Raw genomic sequence first — 22,596 nt, 5'->3', positions numbered from 1 at the left:
AAAAAAAAAAAAAAAGACAACACAGAAAAATCAGCTCTTATCATCAGCTTGAAAACTCTTTTGGCGCCATATTTATGGCGTACTTTCAATTCACTGTTCACCGCAAACTGCACTTCCTACTCTGAAAAATGCTAGATGACTGCGCCTCGGAGAGGAGAGGATGGGGATTGAACCTCCACCTGCCGGCTCTCTGTCGGTGAGACTGGCTCACTTTTGGCACCAAGTGTTAAAATGGGGACGTAAGAAGCCGCGCCAGGTGACTGATCTCGCTTTTATTGAAATAATGAACATAGAGAAATAAAATGTAAAAAATTAGTCAAGCTTAAATTGGCCTAAAACAGTCACCTGATGTTAAAAAGTCACTCAAATGGCTCAAAGTAGTCCTTTCAGTTTTTCTACTGGACTCCTTTATGTGAGAGAATTATCAGACTTTAAGCCCATCCACAACTTGCAAACCACAGTACTTTGTCAAATTCAATCTGGGCCTGTCAACATACTGTATATTTCATTCTCACCATCTGCATGTCCAGCACCCCCCGCGGCCCGGAAACAGAAAAGCGGTACAAGATGGATGGATGGATGGACCATCAGCATGAACTGGTGTCACAGTGACAGGCAGCCTGAGATCCAGTTCAGTCAGCAGGTCTGTGCTGCCACTGTGGTGTAAGAGATAATATCTCTCCACCAGGGACTGATTTGCTCACAGCGATCAGGAGGAAATATCTGGCAAATAAATTATCTTCCATCACGTTTTCTCTAAAATCTATATTTAAAGGGAGGGAAGGATATTTGATCAATGTGTAATCTGCTCCAATCCACTATCTCTAAATCACCATCCTCTGCCTTTCATTAAGCAGGACTGTATTTCCTTATTCTTTCTCCACACTACAGAGTACAGTCTCACAAACAAATCTGTCAGACTCGCACTCTGATGAAGCATCTCTGCAGAGACAAACAGGATAATTTGAACCGTTGTAATTTATCGGTGCTCATTTTATTATGGTGTACGTGAGTCTAAAATGTCTGGTCGGTCCACACGGTAGCAGAGCGGGGAGGTGCGTGCAAATTAAGGTCACTCGGATGAGCAGTGGGACAATTACACTTCTATTAAATGCACAGACCTGCAAGGGCATGTAAACACATGCTCACACACAGGCAAGGCTGTCAGGTGCCCAAATGCTCACATCAGCTGTCTCACATGACTCTTAGAAAGTGTGGGGGGGGGCTGTGAGGGGGTGCTGTTTTGTACAAAGTGAAATGAGGCAGTGAAGGACACAGGAGGGATTTCTCTGGCACACATTCAAATGCAACAGCAGCATCCCCCCTCCACACAACGCCGGCAGGTAGTGTCCCCTGAGGAAACAGCCTGTGACCCTCTCCATGGCAGTTTTTAATGTGCACTAAAGCACTTTCCTGGCTGATGAGAAGCACACGTTGTTTATTTGGGAAGTAGATCCATCCACATCTGGGTCAAATAGTGCTTGTAGTTTATTTAATCTGCTGGCTGCACCAGATGGGTGGGGTTTATAGCAGCAGAGCATTTCCCATTAATATTGATATGTGGTTAAATGTGCTACTTGCGGAACATTGCGAAATCATTAGGCACATCCATTTAAAAAATATTTTGTTTTAGTAACTAGTGAGTGAAATGCCAATGTTAAATGAACTGCACTACAGTGATGGTTAACATGTCAACAGATCTTCAGCTCATATCATCTCTTTATATTCATAGTTAAATAACCAATCCATCGTCTGAAAAGGCGCTATCTATGGCTGGTGAATATAATAAATAATGTAATGTCGGCTCATAAAATGTAATGTAGTGGAGATATGCAAATATGCAAAGCTTTTAATAGCAAGTAGTTAGCTTCCTTTTTTATCACCAAATGTTACCTTTTATCTTTTAAGAACAAGCTACTGTCATTGTCCTTACATAGTTTTCATGGAAGTTGTAAAGTTTAATGCAGTTTGACTATAATTTTTCAGTTAACACAAACCAAAATTTTTGCTAACATTTTACAACCGCCCCCAATTTTAAGTATTTTTAGCTACAGACTTTGTTAAATTCTAAATTTATGTTACAGTTGTGGCCACTGCAGTAAGATGAGAACCATTAGTTAACCCACAGGGCCTTAAAGACCCGCAAACACAGGAGTTGCAACAAACCTGGTCCAACAAAATTACCACTGTGAAATGCACTAGATTGCATATATTCATTGCCTTACAAATTGCCTTACCTCCACATTTTCTTTTTCATTTTTACTTTTACAAACAATTGAAGACACTGCCCAATGGTACAGCATTACAAATGACGTATTAATCCTACATGGCTTAGATCCTTTTGCACAGACACATTTCAGTATCTGTTAACTCCTTACGTTTGATGTAAAGTCAGCATTATTTGCACAAAGAGAACAAATACAAAATGTAGGGTTTTTCTCACATTTAACTCCTTTTATCACCTTAGGACTCTAGCGTCAATTTGGTTTGAAGTACTGCAGTCAAAGTTAATTCGTTTCAAACCTTTGTGTCTTTTTTTCCCTTCTCCTTCTTCTTTTGTTACCCCTGGGACTTAAATTCTACACCAAGTATGTCAATGTAACTCGCTCACAATATCACTCATGATCACCCTCCCACCTCCTCAAGCACCACTAACAACACAACATCAGCTAACATTTCACAGTTTTTCTGTGACATGGGTTGCACTCAGTTTTGCTTAACAACAAATTCCAGGAAATAAGGTCTGTGCTTGAAAACAACATGACAATATTCATCCCTGGGCAGCTAGGTGGTATTAGGTTTGTGTCCTGCAGGCATGATACTGAATTAGGAGGTACATACACTGTATTATGGCCCCAATATCCGTGCCAACTGCATTTAGGCCAATAGATGTGTATATATTCTTACTTTTAAAACAATAGGTCATGATTCAGGACCTGAAATAGCTGGCAGGCCCTACTGCTCCAACGTCCCTGCATGTCAAGAGCACTAGTTTTTAATTAGTCTGGGTCCCAGGATGACGGACTACATTTATCACTTGTGTCCCAAGCCTAAAATGTCTGTGCACCCCTCCGTTGTAGGGTAAGAAAGTCAAAGCAATGTCAAGCAGAGACTATTTCTGATAGTCCTGCTCCAAACTAAAATATATTTTCTCAGCAAGTTTCAAAAAGGATTTTTTTGCTCAGAATGAACAATATGCATTTTCTACATGTTAACGTTGACAGTTAAAACAGCTGTGAGGTAGAATCCTAATTTATCATAAAGATCACATTAAATATATAGATATGGGAAGCAATACTGTACAATTTTAGCTTTGGGTTTACATTTATTCTGGAGCAATTTTACAATGGTAAAAAACAAAATGGGTGTAAAATGAAACTACATTGGTATGCTTTTTTTTTTTGTGAAGAGGCTTGATATTATGAAAGGAGAAAGGAATGGGGAAAAAGATGCATTTATAAACAAAATGCATTTTTATTAGATATATTAATTTTTTTATTTACAATTTCTTGCTCGTCTTGTATTTTTGACGACCAGTTAAAAGTTAAAGCTTAACTTTGGAATCAGTTTCATTCATTTGCCATGGGTGTCAGTGCAAGCAAAATTAATATGCAAAAGAAAAGAAAAGAGTAATAGCTGGAAATACAATATGGTGTATTTAATTTGTGAAAACACGCTACGTGTTTATGATCAGGATAAAGGTCCAGATTTGTAAGTGTCCTACAGAATAACAGGTGTAAGCATTTTCTCATATATGATATTTCTCAGACGCCATAAATTGCCTCTTTTCACAAGTTGATCAGCCACACTGCAATAGTTTAGCATTTAAAAAATAGTTTTGAAAAGTTAGTGTTCATAGTTAAAACAAACCAGCACTGACTGTCAGTGGAAAATGGAAAGGGGTGTTTTAAATTCTAACATTTTGTTAAACCTTCAACCAGCCTGACCTCTGTGGACTTTGTGGCTCTATAGCAACTTATGTCCGTGTCATAATCCAGCATCCTTGGATGCTGCTGTTTGTCACAGGGAACGTGGGCCGAGAACACTATTCAAAGTCCTGCTATAATAAGAGCAGCAGAGGAAAACGCCAAATAAGAACCTCTTCAGAGTAACCTTGATTTCCAGAGATGCTTTAGAGTGCGGCACATTAAATCCGTTCTCACCGACCGACCCTCAGGACTCCTCTTGAAAAGGCTACCTGTTGTCTGCATGTTTCCCAATTATAGTTTTCTCCTGAGTAAGCATACATTAGGTGACTCATCAAGAACGGCTGTCTGCCAGAGCTGGGATGCAGTGTATTATTTCAGCATCAGTGTATATATTTCAGGCTGGGCGAGCGAGCGAAAGGGAGGCCATAAACTTAATGGGTTAGTTCACTCAATAAAGTGGCAACTTGTATGACTTGGAAGCTGACCAAAATATAACATACTCAGGAGAGCTGCTCATGGTTTTTCTGGGGTAATGTGAGAGGTGGAGAAAGTGCATTTTTCTGAGTATTCACTTATGTGTTTTTTTATCCGTCTCTGACTGACTAAGAAAAAATGTTAAAGACCAAACAAAAACTGGTTTAAGGGTGAGGAGCTGAGAGGTTAAGTAAGCTATTTCCAAGTTTTACTATTGATACATTGCCATTGTTAGCTGTTTAATTATCATTCTGCCAAGGCTGCATTAAGAATAGATGAGATTGTAACAGCTGCTGCACTGACTCAGTATTGGAAAGTGACGACCCTGAGGAAAGTGTTTCTTTCTACCTCCACAGATAGATCTTCTTGTTGAGTGAAAAATGAAGTTTGATGCAGTGGGCAGCATGCATGGTGGTTTGCGCTGTTGCCTCACAGCAAGAGGGTCATGGGTTAAATTCCATGTTTCCTCCATGTTTCCATGGGCTTCCTCCCACTGTCAAAATGCATGCTTAGGTTAGCTGATGACTCTAAATTGTCCGTATAGGTCTGAGTGTGAGTGTGAGTGGTTGTTGGTCTCAGTCTCTCTCTGTATGTTGGCCCTGTGATGGACTGGCGACCTGTCCAGGGTGACCCTTGCCCAGACTGAGCCGGGATTGGGATTTATTGGCTGTTAATGCTAACATTAGCTACGTAGCATTAGCCACAATTACAAGTAGCTCCTCTAATGTGCCTCTTCATCCACGCTGCCCATTAGGTGGACAGGTTACCTATTGCCTATTGTCTATTGCAGAGGCAAACAATCATTCACATTTACAGCCAATGTAGAGTGATCCACATGCTTGTCTCTGGACTGGGTGAGCAAGCTGGAGCACCCAAAGGACACCATGGATTTTACAGGCCAACATGGAAACTCCACACAGGAAGGCCCCTGACCTACGAAAACGAAACCAGAACCTTCTTGCTGTGATGCAACGGTGCTAACCACTGCACCACCACGTGCATATTCTGCACATACACACATGCATTCACCCAACATGCTTATGCCTCAATGAAATACTGTGCTGTTGGGTGCACAGTAGTCAAGGGAAGGCACAGACGGGATCCAGAGTTTGTTTGTGTCTCACTTCTCTATGGTGAGTATCAGGAGCTCGTAGCCCGGTGGGAAGATATTTTGTAACCACTTATAGTAAACTGAGACCGTGTGGAAATGGAATTACAATGTTCAGAGCCCCGTGGAAAACAAGATGAAGCTGTAACATCTGTCAGATGTTTAAACCCTCCCATCCCCCTCCACCCCCCATATGTTTTTTTGTTGCTCGGATATTGAAATCTGAATTCGTTGTAAACCCAGGGAAACCTGGCTAAGCTGATATCGGGTTTTTTTTTTTTGTGTGTGTGTTTCAGCAACGTGTAACTTGTAAAAGAAAGTGAAAATTACTGTTCAGACCTACAGCAAGGTCGTAAATGAACAAAAAAACCCACTGGCCAGTTTGATTTCTTGGCTTCCAGCTTAGTGTATCAAAGTTTTTTTTTATGTTTACGCCGTAATATAAATTTACATCTGCACCTCACCAGTGAGCCTGGAGCCTGTTGTTAGTTTAGGGTCTCTGTGTAATGTTCCTTTGCTTCGTGCCAGGAGAATGAGTGCAGTATATTTTTAAAGGAAAGACAGTCCTTCTATCAGCTCTCATCATCTCAACTCGCACATTAAAAAAACACCCACCTGGATCTGCACGGACTTACATCCCTGCATGTCTGCCTGTTGTTTGAACCTGCTCTGTGTCTCCTTGGCTGCGTCTCCACTGCTCCATCACAGCTGCTTGGGAACTAATTTCAGCTTTTAGGAGAGCTCACATAAACATGTACCGTTTCCAGAGATTTGTTTTTCAGTGTCTACCTAATTTAAACATTTGCAGGCCTATTATTATCATCTTTTTCTTTCCAACTTTTGTATCCATTTCAAGTTTCATTCTGCCATTTTAAATCATAAATACGAGACTCTTCTGACAGATTTTCTACTTCATATTCATTCATTCATTTTCATAACCTTTTTTAACATAAAGGGAAATTAATTCAGTTTTAGTTCACAGCAAATCTTTAAAGCGCAAACTGTTATTCTGTTGCTCATGTGGCTGGTTGTGAGACATTTTGACAGTTACCTACAGTTAAATCTGTTTTTACTTGGCTGTGGAAACAAAACCATTGACAGAGCAGTGAGCTTGTCTGTCTGTCCCTCTCACTTCATGTTGGCTTGCCTTCCTCTGGAATCCCTTTGCATATCAATGACTTCATGTCAAAACAAGCCCCAAATCCTCTGTGTGTGTATGAGAGAGGGAGAAATAGAGGGAAAGAAGGCAAGAGAGAAAAAAATAATAATGCAGGGGTTTATGCACACATCTGTGCTGATCTGTGCAGGTTATATGCGCACAAAGAAGAAATAAGAGTGTGTGTTTGTTTGTGTGTGTGGTTGTGCCTCTTTGTGAGCCAAAGTGATTGCCCATGAGCCTAGACTGGAGGTTAAAAGTCCAGTGTTTCCCTCTGATCATATTCCTAGCAGGCTGGCCAAGTACAGAGAGAAGGAGAGAGAGAGAAACTGAAAGAGAGATGAAGAGAGATGTTGCTTATGTGAGAGGACGGCAGAAAAACACTCCTCATTGTGTAACACTTTTCCTTATGCCTACAGTATCTCCATATCACAGACTGGCTTTGCATGTTGGTTTTAGTAGAGATGTCACTGGAACAAACAATAAGAGGAAGAAAAGGATCATTTGAAACCAAAAAGAATTTGCAGTGAATGATTTTGCAGTGAGCGGTATTGTCAAACTTTTGCACATTCGCTGTGCTCCCAAAACATACCACAGGTATGTAACTTACTCCTTTACTGCATCTTTAATTTGAGCAACTGACATGTTGCACTTTTAATTATTTCAGTTTTATTGATACCGAGCCATTGTCACTGAGCACATGCTATTGAGTTCTGTCATATTTCCAAACTACTGATACACCAGAAGTCACACAAAGCCAGCCTTCTTACTGCACTGACCGAAAATTACTTAAGTTTGACTTATTATTAGACTAACTATATTCAGAAATGCTTTGCAGATGATTTATCAGTATCATTCTGCCCTCGCTCGACCGTATACTGGCTTTAACCAACGAGAACGGTGCCAGGCTATGCACGCATGTATCAGCATGATAATCATCCATTCAATATCTATACCAGTTATCCACCAGGCTCATGGGAGGGTGGGAGCCAATCCCAGCTGACACTGGGTGAGGGCAGAATCTACCCTCAACAGGTCGCTGGTCCATCACAGGGCTGGCACAAAGAGACATACAGAGAAAAACAACCATCAAAGGCAGTTTAGAGTCACCAGTTAACGTGAAGCTGGATGTCTTTGGATTGTGGTAGGAGGGTGGAGGACCTGGACTGAACCCAAACAGGCGCCTGCAGGAGAACATGAACTCAGGACCCGCTTGCTGTGAGTTGACAGAGCAAGCTGCTACACCACTGTGCAAATCATCATATATATATATATAATATGATATCAGCGGCGTCGTGGTTACTTCTACGTCGCCCCACAATAATACGGTTGTCGGTTCGATTCCCAGGTCTGGGGCCTTTCTGTGTGGGTTAGGGTCAGCATGTTTGCATGTTCTCCCCGTGTCTGCATCGGTTTCCTCCCACCATCCAAAGACATCACGTTTAGGTTAACTGGTGACTCTAAATTGTCTGTAAGTGTGAGTGGTTGTTTGTCTCTTTGTGTTGGCCCTGTGATGGACCGGGGGCCGGTCCAGTGTGAGCTGGGATTGGCTCCTGCACCCCTGTGAAACGATAAGCAGTAGAAGATGGAAAATATAATGTCTTGTGTATTTAAATCGTTCCGTTTGTTTATTTGGAGGACATTTAGCTGACTTCACTGTGATTTTACAGAAATAAACGGACGAATTCTGGACTTTGATCATCTCTCATTTTTAAACTGTCTCCTCCACCACCGGGGGGCGCTGTGGGCAGAAACAAGGCTTTAAGAAAAAAAAACTAACCGACAACTTCCGGGTCCCGCTCTGGAAACAGGAAGTGTCCCTCGTTGGAGCGACTGCAGGAGAGGAAGATGTCGGAGCTGGACGTGAATGACTTCATCCAGCAGAACCGGGCTCTGGCCCCGCAGGTGGAGACGTTTCGCGGTTACTGGGAGAGCGACAAGCACTGGCTGGCCCGGAGAGACTTCATCCTGAGGAACATCGGCGACTACGACCCCCAGCAGCTGGACCCGCTGCTGTCCCTGTCCATGGTCTGGGCCAACAACGTCTTCCTCGGCTGCCGGTGGGTGGACATTCACGGTCCTTTCTGGTCCACTGAGGGTCCAGACATGTTGGTGGACATTCACGGTCCTTTCTGGTCCACTGATGGTCCAGACATGTTGGTGGACATTCACGGTCCTTTCTGGTCCACTGATGGTCCAGACATGTTGGTGGACATTCACGGTCCTTTCTGGTCCACTGATGGTCCAGACATGTTGGTGGACATTCACGGTCCTTTCTGGTCCACTGAGGGTCCAGACATGTTGGTGGACCAGAATCAGCTGCTGGTCAAATGAAGCCTTAGAAAGACCCCCTTTCCTTTCCAGACCGGGTCCGTTAGTCCTCCGAGCCCAAGACCCAAGTCTACTATGAGTCCGATATTTGTTTGATATTCAGTCTAAAGTTTTTCCTTTTTATCGAGTCTTTTCTTCAGGTCTCAATCTCAACACATGCTGGACTCACTACTGCCCCCAGCGTCAGAGACTGAGGCGGAGGATGATGATGATGATGATGATGATGATGATGATGATGATGATGATGATGATGGGCTCAACCATTTCATCAGACTAGTCTACCAATTTTAGTACTTTTTCTAAACACACTTCTCACAATTCTTGTGCAGCAATTTTTCCCTGTTTCTTATTTTCAAGCTGCTCTTTAAAATAAGGGAGGACTGACTTTTAAAGTTTGTCATGGCGTTGGAGGCATTTACAGAGTAAAGTATCCAATATTACATAGAAAAACACAATTTGTTCTTATACAAAATATAACTGTAAAAGGCTACATCAGTCTTGCAATATAATCAAATGGCAGGACATGATTTTATGAGTTCTGAAAATACACAAACAAAATATGAATTATTTTTCCTGAGATGGGTGAAACAATGATGGCATTGTCAATATGGGCCTCAGTTAATGATCATCATCATCATCGCCCATATCCTCATAGTTGTACAGTTAGAAATACCTATCAGTTTCCTAAAGTGTTTTCAAGATCAACAAGCCAAAGACTAAAATTTTGTATTAATTTTCATCGAAGACAAAAATGAATATCTTTACAATGGAGAAGCTGGAAATTGGCAAGTTTGTAATTGTTGTTATTGACACTGATGGCAGATACAGCACTGAGCTCCTGAAGAAAGTGAAGGAAATGGCTGAAGGCATTGTGGTGGAGGATGCACCCGTCTTCAAGACAAGAGATGAGATTATTAAGAAGCAACAGGTTTGTCTTTGGACACACAAACGCACATACACACAGATCTGAAGATGACAAAACATCCTCATGTATCTCTCTTCTGTCACAGGGTCGATGAGCAACTCCTTCATATCTTCTCTCGTTGTAGCAGATCAACACTATGGACTTGACTGTTATGTTCACACAGACTGTGCTGTCACATGTGGGACCACATTCCTGTGTTGTTGTTTTTTCTTAAACCATCTTTCATTGTTTTGATGGATGGGACAAGCATGAACATCTAAAATCTTTTTATAAAGCCCAGACTGGGTTTTTAGAATTTTAATTGTATAGAGATATTAAGGTGTTATGGCAGGGTGGTGCATTCACTGCCCATCAAAGTCTATGCGGTTTTTATAACATTTTTAAGTACAATCATTATTTTTAGTGCTGTTTTTTTATCAGTTCAGATGCAAGATTACAACAAATCTTCTCATGTCTCTGGCAAATAAAGGCTTTCTTGTCACAGGATAAAATGTGTTCTTTTATTTACTATGAATGATGTAAAGGTGATTATAAGGATGTGAAATCTATAGCACTGATTTGAAGAGGGGAAAAAAAAAAATCAAGCCCAAATCCTGTTTCAAAGTCTGAAAAATGTGTTTTATTATGTTTATACAGCATATTGTTATAAGTATACATTTTCTTGTTTAATTCACAAAATTTTATAACATATCCCTTCTGCTTATTGGATGAAATAAGTCACTAACCACAATATGACCCTTGCTGTCTCAGAAAAGAGGAACTCCGTTTTATGATCACTGTCTTCTATTGATTGTTTAGCTGGAGTCGAATAGGATTAAGTCATGAATTTATACTCAAGTGGTCTTTGATTTGGGTATCGCATACAAATAAACAGACAAATGCAGGCATGAAAACAACTCTGGGGACACTGAAGCTGGGTTTCAACCTGCAAACAAGTGTTATCTTCTCCAAGAATTTTCTTTTGTCAATCCTCAAACTGCTCGTTTAAAGCAAAAATGTGTCTACGTTGATATAAAAACAACATCAATGGTTTCATCCTGTTTGCCTAATTGATATGTCAGCTGTGTCATTTTAAGAGAAGGATCAAAACCATTGACATCATTCATGTGGACGTACATCACCAACAAAGTCTTTGAAAATCATTTACTTTGTGTGGCAAGTGAAATTTAAAAAAAAACTAAACCAAACCAAAAAAAAAAACCATTTAGGCACAAGCATGAGATGAGCTGTCAGGTGAGGGCACAGTTCAACTCCCTCCATATTTTTAATTCAAAAACCCTGATGACTAATACAGTTGATTGATAGAAAGAAAAGAAGGTGATTTTTTTTTTATCCACCACATTGTTTTTAGCTCTCGTTAACCCTGATTTATACTCTTTCGGTTCTTTCATTAGCCATGAATGATAATATGACAAATAGAAAACTGTTGAATTCCTCAGATCAGAGGCTCATATGTCCTGCATACCATTTGAAAACCTTTGTCAAAGAATGGCAGGCTGACTTACACTACAGGAATACAGAATTTCCTTATTTCAGCTGGGCCATCCTAATGCCAATACTTACTTTCTTACAACACTCCAGTTTGAACATCTTTCATCTTCTACCTTGGACAAGAAATTATTAAAATAAAAGCTTAGAGCTGGCGAATCTCAGTCATGATTCATCGCTTCAAAGGAGACTTGGCATTGTTGCAGCCTGTGACGTCCGTAAACCTACAGTGTCTTAAAATAAATGGATAGACTAGAACCAGTTCAGTATTGTTCTGTGATGATTCAAATTCTAAAAAGGTATTTTCTGGATTCTTCCGTCACTTTCACAATATGCTGATTTGGTCATTAACCTGCCCTTTCCAAACAGTCCAATTCTGCACACCAGTGGACAAAAGGGAAAGAAAAAAAAATAAAATAAAATTCAGTGAAATTCAAACATCAACCAAATCCAACTCCCACCCCCGCCAAAAGAAAAAAAAAAAGATATATTACAAATTCTGTTAGCAATAACTTATTTCACATCATGCAATAAAAAAACTAAAATTAAGGACAAGGACAAGAATAAAAGATTGATTTCACTCCCTCATTTTCCTCAAATGTATTGGCAAGCAAGTGTTAATGTCCATTCTTGTTCAGTTGTTCTCTGAATGTTTTTTTAAGGGTGGCACTTGAGTTCTTCTAATATAGATGATGTTTCTTTTTCCTCAGTGAGGTAAAAAATGAGAGACTGGGATAATGAAGAAAGGATGATGAGAGAGAAAGCAAGAGAAGCTCAGACATCAACCCAGCTCTGCTCCACAATGGCCGTCACCCTCTTCTCATACTCCCTCTTGTTTTCCTGATAGAGCTGTGCGGCCTGACTGTTGGCTGGACTGTTGGGGTTTGGCTCGTCCAACAACGACTGTGGAAAATAAGCAATACGATCAAAATATTTATAATATTTATCAACAACAACAAAAAAAGAAATTATTTTATCGATTAACCTTTTACTGAAATAAATTACAATCATCCTAAGTGGATAAAAATCTAATCCGTCTGAAATATACACATCTGAATGCAGATGTCTCATCTACCTACTTCTTATTCATTAACTCGCATCACATGTTGTGTTTATGTGCTTACACAAGCATTTGAGAGGCATCAACTGACTACCACCCAATGTACTTCATTCACTTAAATGCAAATGCAACTGAGGTAAACGCAATGCAGGTGAAAAGTCAATGGTCTTTATTAAAAAAAAAAGTTACAGATAATGAATGTTCACGTGCCTTGTGTAAAGGCAGTCAAACCGACCTACCTGGATGGAGGTGAGAATGGACGACACATCATACGTGGGGCTCCAGCGATTCTGGAGGATGTCTAAACATATACTGCCATCTGCGTAAACTGCGAAACACAACACGGTCAGGTTTCAGACCAGAAACATCACAACACAAGTTATAGCTCTGTTTCAGTGTCACTGAGTTAAATAGCTGTATACTGCAAATAATACAGATTTGATGTGTTCAGAGGACAGCAGCACCATGAAATATATATATTACACAGCCAGCCAGCATTTATTTGATGGACTGGTAAAGCATATGAATGGGAGGAAACAGCTTGAATAAGGAGGAAAAGGAGTAACTTGAGCTTAAGCCTTGAGATAAAATTTCAAGCATCATTTAAGTCATACACAAATAAATTGTCGGAGTCAGTGAATGTGCTCAGTGTGAGCCTGATTGAGCAGCTGGGCCTCTTACCATTTGGGTGAAACATTCTGGAAACAAACCGAACTGTGGGAGGTTTGTTTGGGTACTCCTCTGAAAACTCTATCAGAAGCTTAAATGTTCCTGGGCACAAGGAGAAGGAGAGAGTCAGAGAGAGTGTGCTGAGGGGTGTACAAAAATCATTTGTGAAGGACTATGGAAGTCACACAAAGTGAAAGAAACAATTAAGTTACTAAAATACCACCAGATCAGCTAGACAGAGAAACTAACTTCATAGGAAAACGTAGAGGGAGTTGACCAACAAACAAAAACTACAAACTTAGTCAGCACTTCTCTTGTTTGGTTTGAGTCATAATTACACACTGAAAAAATAGATCTATGTAAATGTGCGCAGAGATGTCTCTTGCATGTCCTTTAGTGTGCGACTGCCAATGTGTTACCATCTGAACACTTTGGCATTCAGCTGCTCAATTAGCAGTACTGGTGTCAGCCATTTCTTTAAAATCAATGAACATATAAATAATTACTAATTGAAAGATTGATAAAATGCACAGCTAATAAGAGTTCCCTTTCACACACTAGGAAAATCACAAATTGTGATATTTGTATCAAATATCCTGAACATTTTTAGTTGTAATGTGTTTTCCAAACATCTGTTGCTTTGTGCTCATTTGATAGGAAAATTAATAATTCAACAAATTATAACTTGCAGGTTTGATTTGAGAGAGTTAGATTATTCATTATTATATGAATGTTAGCATTCCACAAATTTCTGTTGTTGTAGGTCAGAATTCTGAGCAGGCTGTGATGAAAAATTTTATTAAGAGAGTATGACTCACACTTGGTCTCGTGGATTGCATTTCAAAAACAGAATTCCTCCAACCTTAGCCATCGCTGGCTCGGAGGAATAATAATGTGATTCTTTTCTGAAAAATTCTATCCGTAGGTGCAGGGATGTTTTGGAGTGTGCGATTTTGTGCACAATGACATTGATTTATTGGGTGTGCAATCCACCATCACCCCCAGCCTTTTGACTTTCTTGTTTTTACCCAACAGAAGGCTGAACAGTTGAATAATACAATACAATGCTCTGATAATAGCAGTGCAGGAAAAAAGTTATTTCAAATTCAAATGCTGAATGACTTACCATCTTCAAATGGTGTTCCCACAGGCCTGCAGATGGTGGAGAAAAGGATAAATTAAATGATTTCAAAACTACAAAAAACCTCTGTGTTAGCAATTGGATTTTGGCATGTATAATATCATTGCTCTTACAAGAACAGCCACTGCATGGACACCCAAGTGGACACTTCACATTAACAAGTCTTTGTAAAGGTGCCAATTAAAACAGCTGACTTCTCATTTTACATTTCTAGCACCTTCCACTGACATTGAATTAGATGAGAAACTATTAACATATCTATTTTTACGTTAAACCAATGAGTTATTCGCTGGTTTGTTTTTGTTACACTTTGTTGCCGTCAGGTTGACTTGTGAAATTACTTCCAGCTATCCAATTTGCTGGTGCTCCTGAGATTTCATACTGCTGGGACTTCGCACCTTAATAAAACTATGTCCCTATGTCCTCTCAGAGTCCCTTTGAATTGGACTTGTATAAGAAAAGTCTTTTGGTCTGGTTTCCATTATGTGTTCTCAGCCCATCAAACACCCCAAGTCTCAGCATGCTGATTTTCGAGACTTCTCTGCGGCACAATTGGAGTAATCAGAAATATTTTTCAGATGTGGGAGAATGTAGAGACTGAAAATGCAGGAGAGTGGGTTTAAAGGAAGAACCTGTGCATCACAATAACAGTGCCATGGTAAGGACAGCAGGGCGGAGTTGGATTTGGATTATGACTCACCCAAAAATAACAGCGTTCCAAAGCATGATGTTGTTCTCCGATGGTGCTCCGCTCACGCCAGTGGGAGGATCTTCTTGAAGTCTGGACAAGACAGAGAGAAAGAGAAATGCTAAGAAAAATACTGAGGGAGACATGGAAAGTCATCAAAGTGGCCGCAAAGAAAGGGGGAGCAGATAAATATAAAAAGAGGGGGAGAGCAGGAAGGAAGTCAAGAAAGGTGAGAAAACAGACGGGAGAAAAAGAAAATGGAGGGGGAAAAGAAGGGACAGGGATGGGAGAGAGCATGAGGATTTTAATTTACACCCCGACTGCAGGATAATTATCAGTCAAAACACAAACTGCTGTATCAACATGAGTTTAACAGACAGCCTGGCTTGTAGGATCAAGAACACAATGTCCATCCTGCTGTCACATGTCAGTTTACATATGGTACACCATTAACACTCATCTGAAGCTCTGCTGTACCATCACAGTCAATGTCTGGACTCCTGGTGGTGCAAAGTGAATTTGGCAATGGTTTGACCTTCGCATGAAATGACTTCTGGGTAATATTGGGATGAGCAGGAGGAGAAACAGCTGATACTAAACAGCACAGTGACAATAAAAGTGTATGTAAATAATAGCCTAGTTATGATGTGTTTGAAGTCTCCAAATGAGCACCTAGATTTTATAAAAAAAAATAAAATAAAATCAAAGATAGTTGGGCTGCAATATTAACTGAACACAAAACATGGCAAAGTGAAATGTCAAACAGCTATGACTATCACATGGAATTCCTTTGGCATGACAGCGAATATTTCAACGAGCAATAGGGGGAAAAAGTAAAATTTGTTTATCACAATAGTCCTGGAGAAAGTACTACCTGCAAGATCCAACATAGCAGTTTGTCCCTTGTTGGGACTGCTGACATATTTTGCAGATGGGCGAGTCTGCTCTGCATTGCTTTTATAAACAACCAAACCAGGTCCACACAATTGACATTATGTGATGTCTTCTGTTTATGATGATAACACCTGTTCACTCTGATGGTCATCATCATTTTCATTGGCCTGTGCTCCTCTTCCACTCATGCCTATCTTCTCATCCAATTCTTTTTAAACTGTTTTGCTCTTGGCTGCAACCCGTTGACCCTCAAACAAAAAACGTTGACTCATAACAGGAAGTGGGAGTATCCTAAAAACAGGCCAGAAAAAGTGGCCCGAAGGCCTATCCAATATCTATACATGAAAAAAAAAACAAAAAACAAACAAAAACAAAAAAACAGACTGTTGAGGTATGTCATGGGTATGTGTCTATTTAATTTAATAAATGGTAAATAACCCTTTAGCTTCAGCTCCTGACTGGTGATCTCTGTGAAACGCCACAGCAACAACTGCCTGGCAACAAAGACTTCAACAAATCAAGAACACAAAGATGTTGCAGGTCAACATTTTAAATTACCCTTCTCTCAAGCACCACTGGTTGGTTAAGATATTTTTAACGATGTGCTACAAAACAGGTTTCTATCACACTGAGCCTACATGACAAATCAAGAGTGGTTAGTGTCTTGGAGACAGCTATTGACTTTTCCTGAACCTTTACTGACACTCCACACTACCGTACTGGGTCATATTAAAAGCTCTTACTTCAGTTCAGCAACACATGTAGGCCAAGTCCAGAATCACCACAGACTATTTAGACTTGGAATATGACCCCTGGTATAAAAGCTGGTTTAATAAGAGCTTACAGCTATAAAACAAGGTAGGCTGATTTGTGTGTCTGTAGATACATGCCCAAGTCCCGAGCTGCAGACAGACCCACTGCAATTAACCTCATTTACTGTAATCTGCTTGAGCTCGCTGCAGATAGGCTGATGCTCCATTCAACCTGGTACTAGAGAGACTGGCTTTATTTTACTTGGAAACAATGAATAACTGTCCATTTTGCAGACAGCAGACTGGTGGTAGTAGACATACAACAGACCTAAAAGAAACACACTCCTTCAAACAGGCAAGTGTCCAAAGTACAGAGCCAAAACATCACAATAATGTGTCTCCGTTCACAGGGCTGATCAGTTTCAAGACACATGCTGAGCAAATAATCTGATTTAAAGATCAACCAAGGTATGGTGGGCCGAGTTCAATCATCCAGCCATGGTGCGGACACAGCCTGATCCATGAATGTGCCATTGTAATTCCTTTGCCTCAGTGTATTACACTCTACCACCTGGGGACTGGCATAGCAGAGTAGAGTTACAACGACACCTTATCCCCCCTGGTTCAATGGGTGATCCTGGCAGAATAGTTTAGCATCTTTTTTTCCACTGACAGGTGTGTGTGAATGGCATGCACACACACACACACACACACACACACACACACACACACACACACACACACACACAAATACACATAGTGTGGAGCCATAAGGAGTAAGACAACAAATTGGAGATGGCAGGTATTACAAGCAGCCCCTTGCCAGGTGTTATTCTCGCAAGATGCCCAAACATATTCTTCTGATCTACCCAGCTTGAGCCTGATATTACCATTACACTAGAATGAATGCAGGGCCTGTTCATCCTAACTGTGCTTAATATAGACAATCTGTCCATCTTAAATATTAAGAAGGAGCACCCCATGATCACACGCTCGAGTTGTGCAACACCTGCAAGCCACGTTGTTTCCAAAAATGACTGAGAACAGCATGTTAGCTGGCTGGGTAAACGTTGATGCCTTTAAACCAACAAAAACAGAGATCACAGCTCAAGCACGGAGTATTCAAGACGAGCCCTGTCATATTTATCATTTGGCCGGGGCCAGTTAAGCCCAGACAAAGGGATCGCTGGGTTGTCGACTGTCCAGTTCAGTTTCAGCCACCTTAAATAACATAAACCTCCAAAGACAGAGCCAAAACAACAAACCAGGACAGGAAAGGGGAGACAGAAAGGCCAGTGTTATCCCCTGGGCATCAAACACTGCAGACAGCCGATGCCCATTTCAGATATCTTCAGATAACCCTCCAGGCACCCCATCGTGCCTTTGTCAGTCTCAGTCACCAGATACCAAGATGAACCGTGAAAAAATATTAATTTTATGTCGCAATAACTGCAGCCGGTTTGAAAACACAACATTATTCGCCCATCAGCAGTTAACGCTAAGCTAAGCTAGCTACCGACAGCTCCATCAGCTAACGCTGCTAACCCACACACAAATATAAATTACTGCCAAACCAGTACGGTACCTTTTAAAATCTCTCATAAGCCGTCTCCTGGCCGGGGTCGACATTATTCAAAATGTGTTTAGGTTTTTTTGTGTGTTTTTAAAAGGAAAACTAGGACCATAAACCGAATCCGATCCGAAACCAAACACGGTGCTTCTTCCGCTTGTAGCCCTTTTTCTTCTTCTCCCAAAACAACTGGCTAGCTCGCTATTTATGGTGACGTCAGCAGCTGAGCGCCGGCCAGCAGAGGTACGGCCCCTCATGTCCCAAACATGTTGCTCGAAAACCTGAGTGATGCTGTTTTCTGATGTCCCCACTAAAAAAAATTGATAAATTAAAATAAAAAAAAATAAATCACATCTCTAATTCTAATTCTTTTGCGGATTAAACTGTGTTTGCACATGTCACAGATACAGTCAAAGAAATGCAGTTAGTATCCATCAAGAAGTGCAAAGGCTGCGGTAGCATAAATGAAATTAAAATAAATTACATAAAGTCCTGAGGCAAAACCGGTAGTGACAATGGTAACAGGTTTAATAATAGCAATAATAATATTAATGGTAACAGATAGGAATATTTTTGGTTCCATTGAGGGTCCAGTGTTAGCACAGTATGGAGTATATAAGTATACAGTATATACAATGTGGAGTGGTGAGTATAAACAGTACACAGTAGTAATGGCAGATTTTACTTGTTTTGTCCTGAAATTTTCTGTCAATTATTTCCTCTCACATGTATTAAGACATAATGACGATAATAAAAGATTTTGGATTTTGAACTCCGATAGGGAGTTTTTCTGTCATACTCGGTCTGGAAAGTATTTTTCTTTTTCAATACAACATTTCATAGTGTTTAATGGTAGTCATTCTGCTTCCTTTCACAGAAAGTCAACATGCTATAGTACACTTGAGGCAATTTTATTGTAAACTATAAAAGGAACACCCGTGATGCATGTTAAAATTTCCTACTGCTGAGCCACTCCGCTGTTTTTTCTCAGTCCTTTGATTTATCAAAAGAAAATTACAACAAGAGTGTAGTCTAGAGTCTCATGTCTGACCAATAAGGCCCGGGGCCCATATTGTGTAGGCTTGGTAAACAATATCCTACAATGTTTTTGAATGTAATAAAACTGTATCTGAACCAAATGTACATCCCCATGCACAAGGAATACAGGCACATAATGGTCAACTAAGTCTGTTGTCATAGTAGCAGTCCAATTAATTTTTTGCATTAGGGACACAACCACAGCTGGATGCAGGCCAGTATGAGCTTCAGTGAAAGTCCACTGTAATGAAAATATGTTGCAAAACTCTTCTTCAGTACATCAGGCCTACTACCTACTAACTCCTGTCTTTCAAAGCCTCTGCAGACTTTTTGTTTCTGCTATCTTCCCGAGATAAAAACAGCATATGTACAAACATTCAGTGAGGCAAATGAAACAAGATGTAGAAAAGCTGTGCAATGTGTTTTAATATATCTAGAGAACAAGTCGTTGGTCACGGAGGACGCAGCCTGTCATCCACCTAATACGATCACCCCACTTTGATTTCTCGGCAGATGACAAGTGAAAATAAAAATGAATGTGCACCACTCTGATAATCTACTCAACAGTAAGTGGCTTACTTTTAATTCTGCATAATCCATCTGAAGCTAACGAACTCTGCCTGCATGGCCCTGCCAACAATATGATTAATATCAAGTCAGAGGAAATGTGGACTGACTTCAATCAAGCACTGTAGCTTCACTGGTTGATGCTTCACTCTGGCCTGGGACTTATGCTGCAGGTCATTCCAACAGTACATCGTATTATATGCGAAAAAATGTACCTCTCCTGATGTATTCTTAGGGTCACTTGTTTTGGGCCTTGTTTTCCATCGAACCTGCTAGCAAGCATCACAAGCATTGTGTTTATGTGTGTATGTGTGTGTGTGTGTGTGTGTGTGTGTGTGTGTGTGTGTGACTAAAGCAGTGGTCCGTGAAAATACAAATGGCATAAGATATTAATAACCATCTTGATTTCATGCTTGCATAGTTCTCCATGATTAGAACAATACTGCTAATTCAATAGCCCCCCTATACACACAGCGCTCCATTAGTTTGATTATTACTGCAGTCAGGGAAAATCAAACAAAAATATTTGCTTGCCAACATTGTTTTATGTTTGTCATGTGGGTTTCTAATTGCTTAATGGTGTTCTTGTTTTTGTTGCATGAGATTTATTAAAGGGTTTGCACATTGTTGTTGTTGCTGCTGTTGTTATTTTACTTTCTTATTACATTTTAATTGTAATTATTTTTCTAGTTCTAAATTGACTTGCCTTGCGGGTTAAAGTCAGCAATCACATGGTGATTACTCACATTTTACTTTCCTACAGCAGTCTAAACACATTATGTAAGACTGATCTAGTAATCATGTGAAATTGTTGCTTTTCCTCACCTCATATTAATAAATACATTAATGAATTAATAAAATGTGATTATCTTTGGAATTTGGACTGTGAGATAAAACAAATCAAATCAAACTAATAATCCAACTCCTGTCTGACATTTTACCACCTAAGCAGAGCCATAAACAGTGGCCCTGCATTGGACTGGTGACCTGTTCAGGGCGCACCCATTCTGGCATTTAATGATGCTTTATGTTTTATTAGTCATCACATTATTGTATTCGTGTATCTGGCATAATTACTGACTTTTACATAACTTAGATTGTCTCTTCTCTTTGAGCTAAATTAACTCATCATTTGCTTTTAAATGACAGAAACTGTTGCAGAAATTGACACAGATTGAGAACACATGGACTTGAAGCATCAGCTTTATTGCAGCGTACCAGCAAATATAACTAGCAACCTGGCAGTGCAGATAATTGAGTGGTTAGTGTATATACCATGTTATTGCAGTGTCTTTGGTTTGAGTCCAGCCTGGGAAGTATGCTGCAGATCATTTCCTTCTCTCTTTCTTTGTTTTCTGTTGGCCTCTCTGGCACTTGCTAATTAAAATAAAGTCAAAATAATAATTAAAATATATATAACTAGCAACCTCATCAATCTCAATGATTCTCCTGACCATTTCCCCAAGAGAGTCCCACATGCAGCTATCAATAAACACGCAGCCATGCTTGCATTTAACTAGTGTGAGAATGGAGGTCACACACTGACAAAACGGTCAGGGCTTTCGTGTCTTTTCTGGATCTTCCATGAAGAATGAAAAGTATGTTCATATTTGTAATGCAAAACACATTCTGACCATGTGTTGCTGTCTGAAATTAGAATTTATGATATTTTAACACCAGTAAGAAAACCTTTGTTTATTAAGGAAGATTGATGGAATGGCAAGGCAAAGAAACTAATTTCAGTCAACCAGGTTTTGAACAGCTATGCTCAGCGAAGTTTCTTACAAGCCTGGTTTGTAATTCTCTGACTGGCTGCTTCACCTCGTGTGTGTGCTGGAGAAAGGCCTGGATATAAAATAGCGAAAATAGACAGGAAGAGAGTATCACTGCTGAGATCAGGTCCTTTTAATAGAAAGGGCAGAGGAGTCACCAAGATACTGAGAGAGGTGGTTGCATTCATCTCTCCCTCTCATAATGCACTTTCAAAAAGGATAGCTCCAATTATTCTGTCAGAAAAATACACTTATGGATATAACAGAGTCAAAAATGAAGTAATTCTGTCGACCATATGGAGGCTATTACCGAAAAAAAATTCATCTAAAGCTGTAGGTATCCTCAAGAACTGAGCTTCAATTACATTCAAAGCGCCTCTAATCAGGGGTGGACTGTAACAAAGTAAATTTACTTGAATACTGTACTTAAATACAGTTTTCTGTACTTTGCTTGAGTATTATTTTTGGGGGATACTTTTACTTTTGCTTCACTACATTTGAAGGACAAATTTTGTACTTTTTACTCCACTACATTTGCATTCAGATGAGCACACATTAGCTTGTAGCCGGTGTTTGGATGTCTTCTGTGGACATCACTTACAACGCAGTCCAACTCCTCATCACTCACAGCTGAATACAGGTCTGTCTTTCTGCACACAAATAAGTGTGTCTGCAGCGGTGGAGTACTTTTAAATTTGCAGTCAATAATCGTTACCTTGTCCCATGGCCGCTGCGCAGTGTGACCGCCCTGAGCATTTCCGTTTAAGCAGGCGGGCTTGTGGGTAATGTGTGACGTAGTCAGCACGTAGCCATGTTGTGTTGTGTGTACGCTGGCAGAGTGAATGATGTGAGAAGTAACACTAGCTGTAGCCGTCAGTGCGATGAAAGCCATAAAAGTACTGTGTTGTAATGTTGGAAGGAAGAACATAGCTGAATAAAGCCGGTCCATGTGTTCAACTACTCCGCCTGTCCTCTTCTGTGTGTGCGAAATTACTAGTTACCATGGTCACCAGCGTCAAACTACGCTGAGACGA

At 40.2% G+C, this 22,596-nt stretch overlaps 2 protein-coding genes across 3 annotated transcripts; one reads left to right on the top strand and one right to left on the bottom strand.

Moving 5' to 3' along the window:
• The first annotated feature begins 8,481 nt into the window (after positions 1 to 8,481).
• cdkn2aipnl (CDKN2A interacting protein N-terminal like) lies at positions 8,482 to 10,409 on the top strand. The gene is made up of 3 exons (XM_029519863.1): positions 8,482 to 8,727; positions 9,821 to 9,926; positions 10,009 to 10,409. The coding sequence occupies exons 1-3, from the start codon at positions 8,516 to 8,518 to the stop codon at positions 10,015 to 10,017; spliced, it is 327 nt and encodes a 108-aa protein (XP_029375723.1). The 5' UTR covers positions 8,482 to 8,515; the 3' UTR covers positions 10,018 to 10,409.
• A 119-nt stretch (positions 10,410 to 10,528) lies between these two features.
• On the bottom strand, positions 10,529 to 18,351 carry ube2b (ubiquitin-conjugating enzyme E2B (RAD6 homolog)). Of its 2 annotated transcripts, XM_029518925.1 has the most exons (6): positions 18,201 to 18,351; positions 14,982 to 15,062; positions 14,267 to 14,292; positions 13,153 to 13,242; positions 12,711 to 12,799; positions 10,529 to 12,314 (listed from the first exon to the last, which is right to left on the bottom strand). In XM_029518925.1, exons 1-6 carry the CDS (start codon positions 18,242 to 18,244, stop codon positions 12,186 to 12,188), a joined length of 459 nt encoding a protein of 152 aa, XP_029374785.1. In that variant the 5' UTR covers positions 18,245 to 18,351; the 3' UTR covers positions 10,529 to 12,185. The 2 variants fall into 2 exon arrangements, with proteins under 2 accessions (XP_029374785.1, XP_029374786.1); XM_029518926.1 differs by lacking the exon at positions 13,153 to 13,242.
• Positions 18,352 to 22,596: the final 4,245 nt, after the last annotated feature.

The sequence above is a fragment of the Echeneis naucrates genome, chromosome 14 (genome assembly GCF_900963305.1).
Source record: "Echeneis naucrates chromosome 14, fEcheNa1.1, whole genome shotgun sequence".
NCBI lineage: Eukaryota > Metazoa > Chordata > Actinopteri > Carangiformes > Echeneidae > Echeneis > Echeneis naucrates.
The sequence above is the reverse complement of the archived record's forward strand: the minus strand, read 5'-3'. Positions and strand labels throughout refer to the sequence as shown.

What these genes read in the sequence shown, in the direction of transcription:
- cdkn2aipnl (XM_029519863.1), top strand. Translation starts at nt 8,516, where the DNA reads ATGTCGGAGCTGGACGTGAATGACTTCATCCAGCAGAACCGGGCTCTG. An exon ending in AACGTCTTCCTCGGCTGCCG is followed by an intron (nt 8,728 to 9,820) that starts GTGGGTGGACAT and finishes CACTGATGGCAG; the next exon opens with ATACAGCACTGAGCTCCTGA.
- ube2b (XM_029518925.1), bottom strand. Translation starts at nt 18,244, where the DNA reads ATGTCGACCCCGGCCAGGAGACGGCTTATGAGAGATTTTAAAAG. An exon ending in CTTATGAGAGATTTTAAAAG is followed by an intron (nt 15,063 to 18,200) that starts GTACCGTACTGG and finishes TGTCTTGTCCAG; the next exon opens with ACTTCAAGAAGATCCTCCCA. An exon ending in CCATTCTCACCTCCATCCAG is followed by an intron (nt 12,315 to 12,710) that starts GTAGGTCGGTTT and finishes TATTTTCCACAG; the next exon opens with TCGTTGTTGGACGAGCCAAA.